At 38.3% G+C, this 17454-nt stretch overlaps 1 protein-coding gene across 2 annotated transcripts in view; it reads right to left on the reverse strand.

Annotated features, from left to right (window-relative positions):
- Positions 1-1081: 1081 nt before the first annotated feature.
- Positions 1082-17454, reverse strand: part of LOC137978908 (cholesterol 24-hydroxylase-like) — a 27153-nt gene continuing 10780 nt past the window's right edge. Inside the window, exons 1-5 of one of the 2 annotated variants that reach the window (XM_068826029.1) lie at positions 15810-16168; positions 6638-7313; positions 3598-3931; positions 2859-2931; positions 1082-2767 (exon numbers count right to left, since the gene is read on the reverse strand). In XM_068826029.1, the coding sequence (XP_068682130.1) occupies positions 2248-2767; positions 2859-2931; positions 3598-3931; positions 6638-7237 (1527 nt within the window). In that variant the 5' untranslated portion in view covers positions 7238-7313; positions 15810-16168 and the 3' untranslated portion in view covers positions 1082-2247. Of the gene's footprint in view, positions 2768-2858; positions 2932-3597; positions 3932-6637; positions 7314-15809; positions 16169-17454 lie in introns of those variants that run through there. The other variant, XM_068826028.1, reaches the window with a different exon arrangement.

Below are 17454 nucleotides of genomic sequence, written 5' to 3' on the forward strand. Positions count from 1 at the left end.
CAAGTGAGAACCGCTCTAGCTTGGCAGTAGATTCAGGGACTATGTTGTCTACAGGTGGAGCGTCTATACTGTCTTTGCTTTCTCTCATCAGATTAACCTCCTGACAAAAGTACTCCCCAAAATCGTTCGACATTTGCTGTTGAGAATCATAAGGCGCTAGTAGCTTATCAGAACGCTCTTTACAAAGAGATTAAACCACTTGAAATAGTTTTATAGAGTCTCCCGCGCACTCTTATATCAAATGAGAATAGTTTTTCGTCTTGGCATCCTTCAGATGCGAATTATACTCCCGACAAGCAACGCGGTATGCGCAAATGTCCAAGTCCAACTTACTCTTTCTCATTTTCCTTTCAAGTTTTCTACGCTTGATCTTCAACTCCTTTAGCTCCTCCTCAAACCAAGGAACCCTTGGTCGTACGGAAAGCGCCTTGCTCTGAACAGGCGCATGTTTATCGAGAATGGAACGCTGAGTGTGATCATAGCTGGTAGTAAGTTCGCAAGCAGGAAGATCATACATGTACAACATCTGTTCTCCATTTCTCTAAATGCTCAAAAATCTAAAATACCGTAATTGCGTGTTCCATAGTCCAGTCCAAAGGTTTGATTTTACAATTTCATAATCTTGATTTCAGTATTGGATTAAACTTGGTACCAAACGTTCCACAAAAAATCGCCAAAAGTCTCTCTATCATCGATTCAAAAATCAACAAAAGCTACAAGTAGTAAATAGTACTCAGAAACTACGAAAGTTCGTCATGATTCTACACTCGAGCTGAACAAAAAACTATGAAAAACGAAACTAAAAAAGCCTAGTGATCGCTTCTCAAGCAGACACACAGCCGAAACTGTTCTGTGGCTGCCTAATAGGGGCCTGAAAAAAGCACCGTAGTACAATGGTACTTGACCTTAGCCCTTGGCCGAGAAACTAATCTTAGCCAAAAGGCCGAGAAGCGATCAGGATACAGGATTTTTAGGTAAAAATTGTAGGGATGTGGGGTTTTTGGTGGGGGAAGTGGGGCGGGGAAGGGGGAAATTGAGGAGAAACGGGATATTTTTTTAAAAATAAGAACGCATTGCGTACGTGTGGTAGTGCAGTAACTTGACAGTGTTTTTTTCCATAACTGTCGACTGAGCTGCGTTTTATTTTTCAGGGGATTCAAGTTCTCCTTGCGTTATATGTAGTCTAATAGCACACGATATTGTTTTGGTATCGTAAATCATTATAGTGCCATGGTAGATGTCTTTGCTAGATACCCCCTGAGAAGACATGTGGCTCAGTAAAATACTAAATCCAGAAAGACTGAACAAAGTAAAAGAAAATCGAGAAACATTGGCTGCAAGGCTGGCTTGTTGATCATTTTACAACTACTTTTTTACCACGAGCTTTTTTTAAGCATGAACTCTGAGCTTCTGACAGCTTTCCAAAACAAAAGTTCACTGAAGATAAGCCCTGCCCGGCAAGGTTAGTTTCTGGGATGTGAGACTCAAAATATGCTAATTGCTGTCACGAACATACGACCAAAAATTCTATTTTAACGCTCAAAAATGCGAACAAGTATTGACGCAAAACAAATATTGACGCAAAAGTAAATAGTTATTTTATAATAGTTTTAAAGAAGAGCAGAAGGAACTTTTTAGAAAGTGTTGATCGAGAATCCCGGGGCGGGGGGGGGGGGAGGGGGAAGGGGGTACTCAAAAAAATTAATACGGGGAGGCTCTGCCCCGACGTGCGACCCCTCACCCTTTTATATTCTCGGTTTTCACATGACGTCACGACCGCCATGTTGGTGCCCAAAACAAAGAAAAGGCGGCCATGTTGGTGCCCCGACCAAATCCTCCGGGAATTTAACTCTATTATAATGCAAACGCTTCCTTTTGTTTTCGTTGAAAAACATGGCTGTTGACCACGTGAGTGAAAACCAGCAATACAATTTTTGGAAGAAAAGACACCCCTTTCGTATTAATAGTACCCCTTTCGCAAACCTCAGTCATAATACCTAGGTTGAATATTCACATGAATTCGAGAAAAAAGAAAGAAAAATTATGGTCAGGGTAGGATTAGTTTTGGTTATTATCAAGGGATAGCAACTGACTAAGTAAACGATGAAAAAACTGTTTGGGTTGAGCATGTTCGTCGCTTTAGAGTAGTCATTGAAGCCAGTTACTTAAGATGCTGAATAAAATCTAATCTTCGTAACGCTAGCTTCAAACTCTCAGTGCTTTCCAGTATTTTCCTCTAGAAACTGTCTATTCATGATTAACACCTCTTTTCTTAATGGTGCACAGTACACCACCTCTGGGTTTTACCGTGATGTTCTGTTCGTGCTGAATCTCATTTTGACCTGGCAACAGCGTCAACTCAAACTCTTGAAGCAACTTCGCCATGACCACTCGAGCCTCAAACTGCGCAAATGTCTGTCCAATACAGAATCTTGGACCCATGGAAAACGGGAAATAAGCAGATCGCAAGGCATTGCTTGAATCCTTGGCTTCAGGAGAAAACCTATCTGGATCAAACTTCTCCGGCTCGGGCCAAAGCACTGAAAGCCGGTGTATAATGAACCAACTAAAGAGAACTATAGTTTTGGCGGGGATGAGATGTCCTCCGAAATTCTCCTCTTTTGTTGTTATTCGTGATGTTCCAGTCACTGGCGGATGTAGTCGAAGTCCTTCTTTTAGAGTCTGCCCTAGGTATTGAAGGTTGCCAAGGTCGCTGTATTCCACAAACTGTCGGGAACCAAGGACATTTCCGATTTCTTGTACAATTCTACGGCACAATTAAACAGATCAATATTGGCCTTATAAGGGGAAGCTGAGAGAGAAAAGAGAAGCTTAAATTTCTGTACATTTTTGCATACCTTTCTTCAACACAAGAGTGCTTGAGAATTTCGTAAAGTGTGAAAGACAGTTGGTTTGCTGTAGTCTCCTGACCTGTTGACAAAATATCATTCTACTTCACGAAAAATGCTGAGAGAAAACACATGCAGTCCAGACCTTTCAAAGGATCTAAGCCTGGTAAACTAAATACATAAAGACTATTGATTTTCATGAAACAAATTTTAACGAACAGTACGTATTTTTTTGGCCAAGAGCTACGCCAATGCTCTTCTCAAGAATCTCTAACAGGGTTCAGTGAAAAACACTTTGTCAACACTGAGGCTTCTTCGTTGCGATTTTTAAAATTTGATGGATTGAATTTTAGTCCAACACCACAGCGAGATTACAAAGAACCAAACTTGGAGACTATTCTCATCGAGAAAGCATCAGGAGAAGTCACGATCTTGTTTTGATACACATACATTTTTATCACACCGCGGACTGGTTAAGATCTTGTCTTCTGGACAAACTTATAGCGATCATTTACTTCTCATACACAAAGTACGTTAGCCTGCGAACGCAGACGTATTTCCGGCGGTCGTTTCTCTCCCCCGAAAAGTAGAGAGAAACGACCGCCGGAAATACGTCTGCGTTCGCAGGCTAAAAGTACGTTAGCTGGTAAAATAATCTCTAACGACGCAACCATTTTTGTTCTAGATCAATTTTACAGCAACCTCTCTAAAAGTAAAAAAAGAAAGAAAAACAAAACAAAAAACTGACCTGCAAAAAAGAAGGTGACGAACTCATCAACAAGGTATTCTAAAGTCAAGGTGGGTTCCGCTTCTGCAACACGCAAGATGTGATCAAGAATGTCAGAAGGGGTATCCTCTCCACGAGAAATAGCTTCCTGTCGTTCTTGGATCACTTTCTTTCCATAATCGCGAATGAATTTACTTCCTTTTGACAATCGTTTTCGTATTGGATATGATGATAAATCCAGTGGCCAAAATGGTCGAATGTAACTTTCTTGGACTCCCTTGAGGGACTCGGTAAGTGCTGCTGGGAATGGGCTGTTTGCATCATTTATAACATCAAGATCAACATTGAAGGCAACCTTGCGAAATAGTTGAAGAAGAAAATATCAGCAAGTGAAACAGTTAACACAAGAAACTATTCTCAATACGCATTTGGAAAAAAAAATTGAAGATGGAGTTCTTTTAGTCAGTCTCGTCTGAGCCTTCTTGGCTTGACTTCCTCAGAAAGCTCAAGTTTTTTGTTTCTTACAGCAATTTTTATCCCACCTTCCCCCCCCTCACGGTTAGAGGGATTCGGTAAAAATAAAACAGTCCCAGCATGCAAATTCCCTTTTTTCAACACATTTTCTATAGAATAATAAATTATAAAGTATTCATTCAAAACATTATTTGACGAAATGACTAGTCCCATAAATTGGGCATAAACTACGACTCAGAGAGAGTTAACCCAGTCCAGCGATGTAACAAAATGCACCCTCCCTGAGAAGGCTTCTGCACAGAATTCCCTGTCCATAGTTTATTAAAGAAGACTGACAAGCAGCTGATAGGGCAAACAGCAAGGAAGGGGGGGGGGGGAAGGATGGGGGGGGGGGGGGGAGGGGGGATAAAAATTGCTGTAAGAAACAAAAAACTTGAGCTTTCTGAGGAAGTCAAGCCAAGAAGGCTCAGACGAGACTGACTAAAAGAGCCCAATGGGTAATCACATGATGGGAAGTTGTAGCAGTAGCAGGCTCCATCCAGTATTTGCTTACTGGCATTAACTTCTATTTCATTCTAAAAAATATCAATAAGTGCAAGATAGCTCATCACAAAAAAAATTCTTGAAAGATTCTGGAAAATCCAGTCAATTATCCTCTATTTTTACCAACTTTATTCATTCACTCCAATGAAAGGGAAGGATACCAGAGGTTATCCCTATTGAGGGTATCTGCTCGCAGCCGAATGTAATTGATTGAGAGCCAATTTTGATACAGTGCTTGAAATTAGCAGTTGTCCGGTCGTCCCAGACGACCAGAAAGTAACTGGGCAAATAGTTTTTGGTAAATGAAAATGTTGGTTGCCTGAAGAAAAAACAATGGACAATCCAGCCAAAAATAGAAAATGCATTACATGAGCAATACAGGACTCACTCTTGTTTTCTATTGCCAGTGTCCCATGGTAGTGTGAAGTTAACAATAATTAATTTGCCACAGTTGAGCATTTTCCTGTGTTTTGAGTATCTGTGGCTTTTACACAAAAAATTGTCAGATAGGAAAATTTAAGAGACAATGTCACAAACATGTACAAGGGGATGGAGATCAAAGACTGTTTTGAAAATGCTAAAACTTAAACCCAGACTTCCATAAAAAAACCAGAGGTGCACACTTAGAACTATGAGATACTCAAGCTCCAACACCATGCGATTGCATCTCAACATGGTGTTCAGTTAAGCGTTGAGGGTTTCCTAATGGGCAACCAAGCATTTATCAGGGCAACCAAATTTATGGGTTACATTGCCTGCCTTTTGAAACAGGGACAACTTGGAATTTGCTTTTATTTCGAGCACTGTTGATGAGAGAGGAAAACCCCAAGAGTCAAATTGAGTTCATCTGAAACTCAGCCCACATATGACTTCAGGGAAGAGGGTTGAACCTGGAACGCAGAGGTGGAAGGCATGGTTAAGTAAAGTAAGTAAAGTCTCTGCTTACGAGCCAGAAGGCTCATCAGGCCGGCGCTTATCTCCGGTTTCGGTAGCATGAAGCGACTAGGAGTATTTATACTCCCCCCTGGATGGGATGCTAGTCCATCGCAGGGTTACCCCCAGCATTACGCCGGTACCCATTTATACACCTTGGTGGAGAGAGGCACCGTGAGACTGAGAGTAAAGTATCTTGCCCAAGAACACAACACAATGTCCCCGGCCAGGCCCCGAACCCAGACCACTCAATCCGGTGTCGAGCACACTAACCATGAGGCCACCGCGCCTCATGGAAGGCATGGTTGATAACCGCTAAGGCGCCCTGACTCCTCCCTTTGATAAAAATATTGCTAGGATCCCTTAACCTATCATCTTAACAAAATTATCTATAAAAAAGGAGGATGTTTGGTATCTCTTTGAAGGTCAGTACCAAAGACCCTGGAGGTGTTCATGTAATTTAAAACCAAACAAATTATTAGTGAATCTTTGTGAGTAGTCCAGTAATAAATGGTTGATTTTCTGCTTGCACTTTAGAAAAAATATTTCAGTAGGGTTGGAATTTGTCGGCTTTTTTGAAGAAAAGCTGGAATCCAGTTTGTAGAACCTTGTCAGCCTTTGGGGGAGGGGGGTGAGAGGGTGCTGCTAAACATGGAATGACCTGACCAACATCCATCACCATACCTGCCAACTCTCCCGGTTTTCCTGGGAGTCTCCAACTTTGTCATCAAATCTCCCGGTCTCCCGGTTAGAGCACCAAATCTCCCGGGAAATACCTACCGTTGCCTTTTTCAAAAATTTGTCATTTACTTCATTATTTTCGAGATGTTAAAAAGGAAAGTGAAACAAGAAGTGGATTTCGTGCTCTTATTTGAGCTGTTCTCGATCAGAAAAAGTAAAACAGAGCAATGAAGTTGATGTATATTTAACGAGTATTGTAATTGGTCAGAAGTCCATCAATGCATAATACATGGTAGAAAGTTAGCATGGTTATGGGAACAGTAGCAATATGGTAGGTAAAATTATGCTGTCCTAACTGAGAGACTTTGGGAAAATTCAGAAGGCCTTCGGGTGATTTTCGGAGGGTATTCAGACATTCAGATTTTTGTACCTTTCCTATCACATGCGTTGTTACTCTTGAAAACTCCTCTGCCATGTTAACAACAGTCTTACTATCAGCCATTTCATCAAGTCTGTTAAGAAACAAGTCACAGCTACTGTTGAATGCAGCCATCAGGTTCATCAAATAGCGGCGGTGAAATGCTGGGTTTATGAGGGATCTGTGCTTCTGCCACACATCATGATCCAATTCGGTTACCAACCCCTTTCCGATAAATCTCACACCGAACGGAAAAGCCACATTCATGTAACCACGTGGATTCTTTGGCAGGTTTAGAGAAACCAAACATTTTCTAGCGACTTCCGGGTCAGCTACAAAAAGAAGGGGGTGGTGATAAATCCATATTACAATTGCTGGGCCATAAATACCGTACAGATCTTCCACCAATTCGTGTATTATTTTCCCCTTTGCTCGTTCCCTAAGAACCAGAGGCAAATTGCCGCGGAAAAAGTTGTCCCTCTTCGGTCCAGGAATATGGCTGTACTTCCAGTGAACGTAAACCAAGTAAATGGAATATACCATGAGGATTAAACCTAGCAAAGATGCAACTGAAACGGCGATGGCAAATATAGCAAACGTCATGGTCGCCATCTTGAAAGAACTTTGCCATTCCTGTCACGCAAGGAAGGATACCAGACTCACATGTAACGCAATGCTTCCGGTTTCCCTGTGGATTTTGAACAGAAGAGTGTATAAATCTGCTGGACTTAAAGTTTGAGTTACTCTAAATTAGAAAATGCAAGGTCGTACAAATGTCAGGCAGCCGTAACAAAATCCCAAATGACAGCGTGACGGGAGAGTAGCCAAAACATTTGAGGCCATGATTTGCCGGATGATTTGCCATTCTGCTCTTCCGTGACGGAAGATGTGTGACTCAAATTCGCCGAGGTTTGATGAATAGGTGTGCCTTTCTTACTCTGGAAAAATTCAGTGAAAACAAGGGCTTGGAAAGTGGCAAAGAAAAGTCAGGGCACCCAACGTCAATTTTCGGAAAATATCTGTTCGTAAGACGATTTGAGATCTAGAATTTCCGGAAAATTTGTTGTAAAATTCCTTGCTTGCCTGCCTGTCATAGGATTTTCGAACATCTAAAACATGGTATAATTGCCCATTTTTAACGGATTTTTACCCTAAAAAGGTCACCTAGAACTTTCGGGAGCCCTTTTTTTGTCTGAAAATTTCGAAAATGCAAGCTTTGATCCCTATCATTTTCGGATCACTGGACTTTCAGCTAGGGAATCCGAACAGATGAAAAATTTCGAGGGGATAAAAATACGCCTATATCTACCGTTTAAATGCTAAAACACGTTTAACAATGCTATGTTTAAGTGGTTTTGAACTATATTCTCGTTGGGTGCGCCTGAAAAGTGCTCGAATAGTGCTCAAAATTTTCAACTGAAAGCTCGAAATTTAGAATGAAAGGGCTAACGCTCAAAAAATGCAAAAAAATTCTCTTGGAGATTTTCGTTAGTATGCCTTTTTAAAACCAAAGAATTGGTCTTGTGTTGAGTGGAAATGATCATAGAAGTAAAACACCAGGTTTCCTCAGTCGAAAGACGGCAGGTTTCTTTTGCAGGTCACAGGTCACAGGTCATTGTTTTACCAATATAGAAAGCATCCTAAATGTGCCACGTTCACCATGCCAAGCAAACGTATACCTATGACAATCCAGAATAAAGTGTTTGGCTAAAATCGTGAGGGAAATTTGTAATATGTCGTTGAAAAGCCGAGAAAATTGTTCGCGGACGGAAATGAGTGGGGACAGACTGTTGACCGGATTTTACATCTCTACAGTTCAACCCACCAACGCCGATATAAAATTAAAATAGTAAAGCTAAAGGCCCGTGCAAACGCTTGCAACAACACGCAACATTGTTGGGCCCAACAATGTTGTCTCTTGTTGCGCGATGTTAGCCGATGTGTGCAAAGGCTCGCAACAGATCACAGCATGTTGGGTCTTTAGATGAGAATACAAAGGACTCTGGGACGTTTTCCATCTCCGACGTCATGTTGATTTCTTGTTCGCATGTATTTGTGTGGATACGAGGCATGTAGAACAAACTATGGAATATTTAATATTCGCTTCCAAGGACCAAAGGTATGGAACTCTCTTGGGAAAGATATAAAGTCAACTCCTTTTAGTAAATTAAAAAAAAAACTAAAAAATGAATTGCTGTGCCAATATTAATTTCATTCTGGTTTCTGTTTTCCCTAGGGTAATGAGTTTCTTCTCAGTTTATTTATTCTGTGATTTATTTGCTGCCTTAAATTTGATTTTTCGTTTATTATATTCAGGATTTCATCCAAGTTTATCTGTCCTTCTCCCCATGGCTTGTAAATTTTGTTTGTCCTTTTTATAGTTATCTATAGTTCAATGTGTGTGTGTGTGTGTGTGTGTGTGTGTGTATGCATCATTCTGACCCTTATGTTGTAATTTATTCTATGTAGTTTGGTTTCCTAGCCTTGTTAACTTTCTAGTTATTTTAGGAAGCCAACACCCCATTTAGCTTTAATTCTTACTTCATGTACATTAATTTTTTTTCAAGTATAAGGGGTCAATAAAAGTTGTGTAAAAGTTGTTGTTGTTAGTGCGCGTGCGCCGGCGCAACATTGTTGGATGTGCTTTCACTGGCGAAAAATGTCTGATTGGTCGAGGCCTTGTCATGTGACTTCAATACCTCAATTTAAACATGGCTGCCATTCAGTGTTTATTAGATCTCCGACGACAGTAAAAAGACTCTTTTTCAGGCCGTAAAACGGACGAATGTTTGACTGCATAGTGCGTTTTTATGCCAGCGAGATTCTCTTTTGAGCCAACAGTGCTACGAGGGAAATTTCTTTAAAAATTTCAAGGCCAACGCGAGTCTCGGTTGCTGTGACAGTGTTCGAGTGGAAATTCGTTTGTGGAGCTTACCAGCTAATGGACTACCATCTTGATTTCAATTCATGCGTTTATCTTTCAAAAAGTGGAACAAAAAAGATACCACTAAATTTCCAAGTGGTTTCTCTTCCAACTAAATAGTTACACGATGTTTCCGCGGGGCCCCGCATCTAACAGAAAATGTTAAGATTTTCGCTTTTTTTTTTTCAAAATTAAGTTGTTAAAATTGTCATTCAAGTGTTCCATAGAGGAAAATTTATTAAGACCGAGGGGAAAATTTAGAAATGTATTTCAGTCCTTCAAAAATAAATTTTAAAGTGAATTTAGCAGTAATAATAACCATGTCATAGCACCTCATATTGGGTACACTAGAAAGGAAACCTTTTAGTTGCAATTATATATTGTTATTGTTCCAAGCAAAATGCAAATTGTTTGCTTCCCTCCAAATTATAGAAATAAACACAGATTAGGTTAACTCTGAATAGCCAAAACAACAACATTCTAAGTTGAGAATTTGATTCAGAAATCCAGCTTACTAGCAGGGAGAATTTTACTGTAACAAAATATTACTTAACTGCTAATAAGGCACTTTCACCACATTGACAACAAAAATACTTAATCAGGAATTGATTTTATCTTCTAGCAATAAAACAGCAGGAGGATATAAAATTAGGTATCTTCAAAGTTTAGAAAACTTGTTGAAGGTGATTCAGTGCCACCCTCCAAAACATTTCACAAATTTCATGCTGGCCTACTAAGTACTTCCAGGACAACAAATTATTATTTAACCTCTCTTTGCGGACTCTGGTTGCAACACAACTGCTTCAATAATTTTAATCCCCTTGCATTAGATTTAACTTTAAAAAAAACCATAACTTTGTATAATTTTCTGTAATAATTGTTCAAAGACATTGAGCAAAAGCATACAAAGCTACATTTGAAAGGTGCATAATCCCATGTTGCAGTTTTCTGGATAAGACTTCACAGAAATAACTCCTGTTACCTTTCCATATGTAAAGAGGTCCCATTATTTATGAGTCAATTAGTCAATGAGACACACAGTCAATATTATATATTAGAGATAATTTATTGATTAAGCCTAAGCCCTTGTTTCAGTGATCAGGCCTAAGCAGGGTTAGGTTAAATTTTAGCTTTCATTTTATGGGTTAGGGTAACTGCACTAACTCATTGACTCATGACTCATTGACTCATAAATCATATGTAAAAATACAATGTATTTCAACATTAGATGCAATGAATTTTTAGCAATTGCTGTAAATAATAGCAATCATACCTACCATTTCAAAGGATGAATAAATTAAAGTTGAATGCAGTAAGTGTCAGAAATTAAAAAAAGGGGTCCAATTTATTTAAGCTGTAATCAATTTCCATCCTTGGTTTAGTCCCTGGATAGTGTTAAACAATGGGTGTGAAGTGAACAAACTACCCCAAGGGGGATTCCCTTGCAAAAATGACAGGGGTTCTTGCTGTTCCTTTTTGGAGAAAATTTTGTGGTTTTGTACTGCTTATGATACTGAGACCAAACAGCTGGCAGAGTTGCTGCAGTCATTTAAGGCTATCAATCTGAAAAATGAATGGAACTGTAGAACAATTTGGTAAGAGAGCAAATAACTTTTACTTATGAATTATAAAATGCCAGTCATTTGTCAATTTAGAACTGGTTCCTCTAAGGGGTCAGATTTCTTTAGCCTACATCCACAAAACAAGATTCTGTTACCTCTAAGGACCCCTCCTGAGCAAACTGCACCCTCATGTTTGGATTCTCATTGATTTAATGACTTTAATGATATTATGCAAATCTGTTCTTCAATAATACTCAAATACCATAAAAGTATTTTTAACCTAACTTTTGCAAAGTTTTCTCCTTGAGCCACCAGCTTCAACTTTGATATTTTGTTCTAAAAGCCAATGCAGTTGTAAAGCAATGGTGGAGGTAATGATTAAACACTTTGTTTTTGTTCAAATGAAGAAAAAGTCAAAGTAATGATGAAATTTAATTAACCCTTTCACCCCTAAACCGGCCATACTTGGTATTTTACTCTGTCTAAAGCCAGAGTATTTGGAGTCAACAGTCTTAAAGTACTTCTCAATATAAAGAAAATGAATTCTGTGGACTTGAACGTTCCCAAATAGAAATGCCACATATTCCAAATATGGTTGCATGAACTCTTCAAGATTTACCTGCTTCAGGAACTTCAAATCAATGAATATTTTGAATATTTTTCCTGAACTCCTGCAAACTTTGTGCACTTTTTAATGGTTTGCCCTTCAAAAAAGTAACATTCAGAAATAATGCAAATACAACTGAGGCTGTTTTGCATTATCTACAAGACAAGACAACAATATCCTTTATTCAAACACAATCAATATTAAAGCAATAACACATGCTTGTGGGGTCATGTGCTAACTATAATAAAGATACACTACAGGACATAAAAGCTTAAAACTAACTACAGTATGTGACAGACATAGGATATCTACACGTAAGAAATAAGAAAAATAAATCAATTGCTATCCAAAAGATCATATTGCAAATACACCAAAAGGTAATGGTTGATTGACAAGTTCCTTGTGCAAAATGGTAGAGCATGTTTGAAGTCCAGCAGGACCAAGATGAGAAGTTATGATAAAAACTCTAAACATATTTTTTACCAAAATTATTTTACTACCATCAAACCCAATGAGACCTTATGCATGAGACACTGTTTCTAGCTGCAGCTCCAAATCACATAATATATTAATAAATTTTGCCATCTAAGAAAAAACCAAACATGCGGGGTGTAACCAAAAAAAGTCCAAGGCAATAAAGCTTCCTTTCAGCCTTTTCAGGAACAACTATCCACTGTCAACCATACTTGACTCAAAACAGAATTTCCTTGATCCAACAACACATGACAGTCCCCTAAAACCAAATTACATCATTAATGCTTCCGGAAAACAATAGTCTAAAAAAAAAAAAAGACTTCAAAAACAGTCACGAACCTGAATCTATAGATATCTATATACATCTGTACCTACAATTCTGTTCTTCCAAACATTATTTTAACTAACATGGATTTTGATTTTGATTTTAAACTCGAATCAATTGCAAATCCGACCATCACTTGGAAACTACTTGAACGCAAGGATCGTTGAGTTGTGACTGCTAAAAAGTATAATAACTTAGACCTTCACCAGAAAAGGGTAAATGACCTTAAAAGCAGCTATTTAAAATATTTGATACTAGCTAGGGTTACGTTCCCAATGACACAATCACATTCAAAATCAAATTCACATCTTATCGAATCATTGATCATTAATGTAGAGGTGCCGATCGTAAGGTGTAACGCAGAAAAAAATAACCATACATACATACATACATACATACATACATAGTTTATTTGATAACGCAGGTTACAGAATGCGCAAGACTGAAGTCCTGATGTGGACCTGCCTATCTACTATTTAAGACAAAAGTATGTACATGTGAATAAATAGAAAAACAACCGAAATAAATAATAAATATAATAATAATACAAATATAAATATATAGCACTATGAACTACAATTTAAGAATATGGTTAAGAACTAGATAAAATAATCATCAAAATTTTAAAAATTCAGACACAGTTTAATTAAGATAAGATCAATAAAAAAATTCCTCGTTCCTGTTTCTTATCATGGAAGATTCCTTATTATAACTTATAGAATTAATTAAGTCCTTACTAGATCTAAGTCTTTTTTTAAAATATTCTAGGCTAGAAGACTTTTTTATTGAATCAGGAAGTGAATTCCATGCAATGGCAGCTCTATGCCTAAATGTCAGCCTGCCAATTTCTGATTTAGGACTTGGAAATTTGATATTCATGGATTTCCTCAGGCAGTAAGATGATTCTTTTAACATCACTAGATCATTTAAAACATTGGTATTGTATCTATAGTAGGATTTATAAGCTTCTACTAACAGTCTCTTAGTATAAAAAAATGATAAATTGTTCCAGCCTTTCAATTTATTTAATTGATCAGCATTCGAATTTCTTGAAAGTTTGTAAATAAGTTTAGAAGCTCGTATATGAGCACGCTCAAGATCATCCATTAGTGCAGGTGAGCAAGAACCCCATACTAGTATTCCGTATAAGACACTTGGAAGTACAGTCCTAAAATAAATGGTCTGTAGAATGGATGATGGCAAGAATTTGATTCTTCTGAGGACTGCTATTTTCTTATTAAAAGATTTTAACAGGCTTTTAGTATGTTCTTGCCAAGAAAGATTACTGTCTATAGTTACTCCTAGACATTTACATGATGATTTAAATTCAATAAATTTTCCCCCATACTTCAAAGGCAACCATGGGCCAATGAATCTTTGTTTAGATAATAATAAGGCTTCTGACTTAGTTTCATGAGCAATCAATCTGTTAGCACTACACCAACTAAGAACTTGATCTAGTATATCTTGCATGGTCTTAAATATAGTGTCGATATTATCACTTACTGTAAATATGGTAGTGTCATCAGCAAACATATAAAGTTCTCCTGAGGTTATAAATTCAGGAAAGTCATTGACATAAAGAGAGAACAGTTTAGGTCCTAAAATTGACCCTTGTGGTACTCCAAACTTGATAAAGCTAGTGTCTGATTTCACTTCATGAACTTGAACAAATTGGTTGCGATTTGACAGGTAGCTTCTCATCCAAGATAGTAGATTTCCTGATATACCAACAGCTTTCAATTTTTGTAATAAGATGGTATGGTTCACCGAGTCGAAAGCCTTCCTGAAGTCAATAAACAGAACACCAACTTTGAGATTTTTATCTAGGGCCCACTTCCAAGTGTCAGTAAGATGAAGAAGGAGACCTTCTGTAGAATGATTTTTGCGAAAGCCCCATTGATTGTCACTAAGCAGGTCCTGAGCTTCAATGTGGTTGTCTATGCTGTCACTTATGATGTCTTCAAGAATCTTTCCTGGAATACTTAAGAGAGATATGGGCCTGAAGTTACTCATATCAGTGGGTGCTCCCTTTTTTAGAACTGGCTTAACACGTGAGAGTTTCCAGTTTGTTGGAAAAACTGAATCATCTATACTTTTCTTGAAAACTGGCAGCAGGCTATGGATAGAGGATTCCCCAAGGAGTTTGAGGTCCTTGGGTGAGACTAGGTCCGGCCCAGTAGCTTTATTCGGGTTTGATGATTTTTCAATTTTTTTCTTCACTAGCTCCCAATTTAACTCTATGTCACATCTTGTAGGAGTGACTCTTGTGACATAAGAAGTTAAGGTGTTTTGATCAAGAGGTTCTAAATTCTTTGTAAGTTCTTCACTGATATTAATAAAGAACTCATTAAAGTAAGAAGCTTTTTCTAGATCACTGGTTAATACATCTTCACTGTCAGTTATTATAGGACCAATAGTGCTATCCTTACTTTTCCTTAGAATCTTGTTGGTTAATTTCCAAAATTGCTTAGGATCTTTAGAGTTATTAAATTCCTGTTCCCAGTAAGCTGCTTCCGCTTGTTTTAACAACTTTTTTACTTCATTTCTCTTGGATTTATATAATTCCCATTTGGCTTGATCTTGAGATGACTTGGCTTCTTTAAGTAACTTATAGCGAAGATTTATGTGCTTCCTTATGTAAGTAGAAATCCAGGGTAAAGATTTGCATCTTATTTTAGCATTCCTAGTTGGGAGGTGATAGTTAACTATATCCTTATATAAGTAGTCCCACAGGTACAAGCTATCGTCGACGTCGTCAAAAATAGCAGCTAATTGCCACGGCGCATGTTCCATATCATTCCTAAATTGTTTAATGTCAAGTGATTTGTATGCTTTAGTTGTTATATACTTGGGTTTAGGATTAACTCTAGTAGTCATAAAGACAGCAAATACTAAGTGATGATCAGAAATACCAAGGTCAATTGCGCCAGAGGTTTTCACTTTAGCTGGTTGACTGGTGATGATGAGGTCAATGAGAGACTTTGAAGTAAGTGTAACTCTTGACGGGCAGGACATGATGTTTTTCAGGCCAAAAGAGGAAATTATCCTTTTCAGCCTTCTTCCATATTGAGATTCAATATTACTTGATCCTTTTAACATGTCGGAATTGAAGTCGCCCAAAAGAATAATATCCTTCACGTTGGACAATATTGCCATTTCCTTGCCACCTGGTACAAGCCAATTGACACATGAACGGAAACCTTGGGAATCCTCCTTTCTGCACATTACAGTAACTTTTTGTACCCGGTGGCAACAAACTTTCCACATTAAAAATTGCGTAAAAAACTCACCTGTTTCGCAGCTCTTATCCCACGAAATAAAATTTTCCAGGAGCAAACTTTCCGAGGATGCTGGTTGGATTGAACTTTCAAACGTTTTACACAACAAGTACGTTCTCTAAGAATACATTCCACTTGAAACTGGCGTTAAAACTAGCCTTGATCGCTCTAAAAAGAACGGAAACCAACAAGCTACCGATACTCAAACCGCAGCCATTTTTCTGTTCATCTCGGGAGTGTTTTTTTCACGAGAGCCAATGATAGTCCCGGAAACGCATCACGTGTCATATCGCGCGACTCATGCGCAGACATTTTTCGCCAGTGAAGGATGTGCTGTGCAAACGAACGCAACGTTGTTGGACTACGCTTCGATGACCGCGAAACAATAGAAATGCTGGCACTTGTTGGCTCTGAAGATTGACCAGTTTCAAACTGCAAACGCTAGCAACATGATGGGCCCTACAATGTTGCGAGCGTTTGCACGGGCCTTAAAAGTAATAAATGATAAAGAAAAAAAATCAAATATATATGATGAAATCACTGTTGGGATAAAAGTGTAACTAGATCAGTTTAGTTATACATTGTCTTTTCGCTACATTGATTGTGGCTTTATTTGTTATTGCTTTTATTTTTGCTGTTAAATCTCTTGAAATAGAATAGCAGACATGAATGCACACCATGTGCAAATTCTTCTTCTTCTTCTTCTTATTATTATTATTATTATTAAGGGGAGGGTTATGGTTCCAAGTGTGCTGTCGGAAGTAGAGTAGCAATGTCACAGTTTACATAAAAAATGTGATTTGCATATATCGGCTCAGGTATAATAGCTCAGCTCGGTTGAGACTACATAATTTATTAAAATGGAACGTTGAAGCGTTGTAAAACTAAGTGAATGTGGCAGGGTATAACAAATCAGTTGCAAACCTATGGACTATGCAAAAACCGGGAAGAAATCCGTGATTCTTTGTTGTGCAGGTAAATAAATGAAACAATTCGCGTGCCCAGTGCTAAATTCCCTTTTGAATAACAATTCCGCTGTTGTTGTTGCGTTAAGGAACAGTAATTTTTTCATATGCAATTGTTTAATTCTCCTTCCATTCTCAGGCAGGAAACCCATGCTTCCGGTTGAGAGTCCGTCGTTCCATGGCCGCGGTCTGCGCATTCGCGTGACAAACTTCATGGCTTCTCGACCAACGCTTTTAAACCGTTCAATTTTAGCCCAACCTTTGTTCTTGATGGTCACAGGGTTGTATTTTCTTAGTGAATTAATCGTGATGGATTCATTTTATTTTCTCGTTGGACCACAAAGATGGATTTCACTGCACCACAATGTCCCGCGTGTTTTAATATCGAGTATATTCGTGATGTGTATGCGGCTCAAGTTGAATGCACCATTACCGTTGTTAAACATATCTAGAACATCCCACAGCCGTTGTTTTCGATGGGAGAGGACCGATGTTTAGAGCCTGTGCTAAATTTGGTCCAGAAAATGGAACGAACGAAGGGGAAACGGACGCGATTAAAATGTACAAATTACAAAAACTTGCAAGGTAGGCTTTTTCTTCGTTTGAATATTATCAAACTAAACGGATCTACAGCTTCATAAATCGATGGTACTTTACAGAATACTGTCGAAGCTTAAACACTCTCTCTAAAC

This window comes from Montipora foliosa, chromosome 12 (genome assembly GCF_036669935.1).
Source record: "Montipora foliosa isolate CH-2021 chromosome 12, ASM3666993v2, whole genome shotgun sequence".
NCBI lineage: Eukaryota > Metazoa > Cnidaria > Anthozoa > Scleractinia > Acroporidae > Montipora > Montipora foliosa.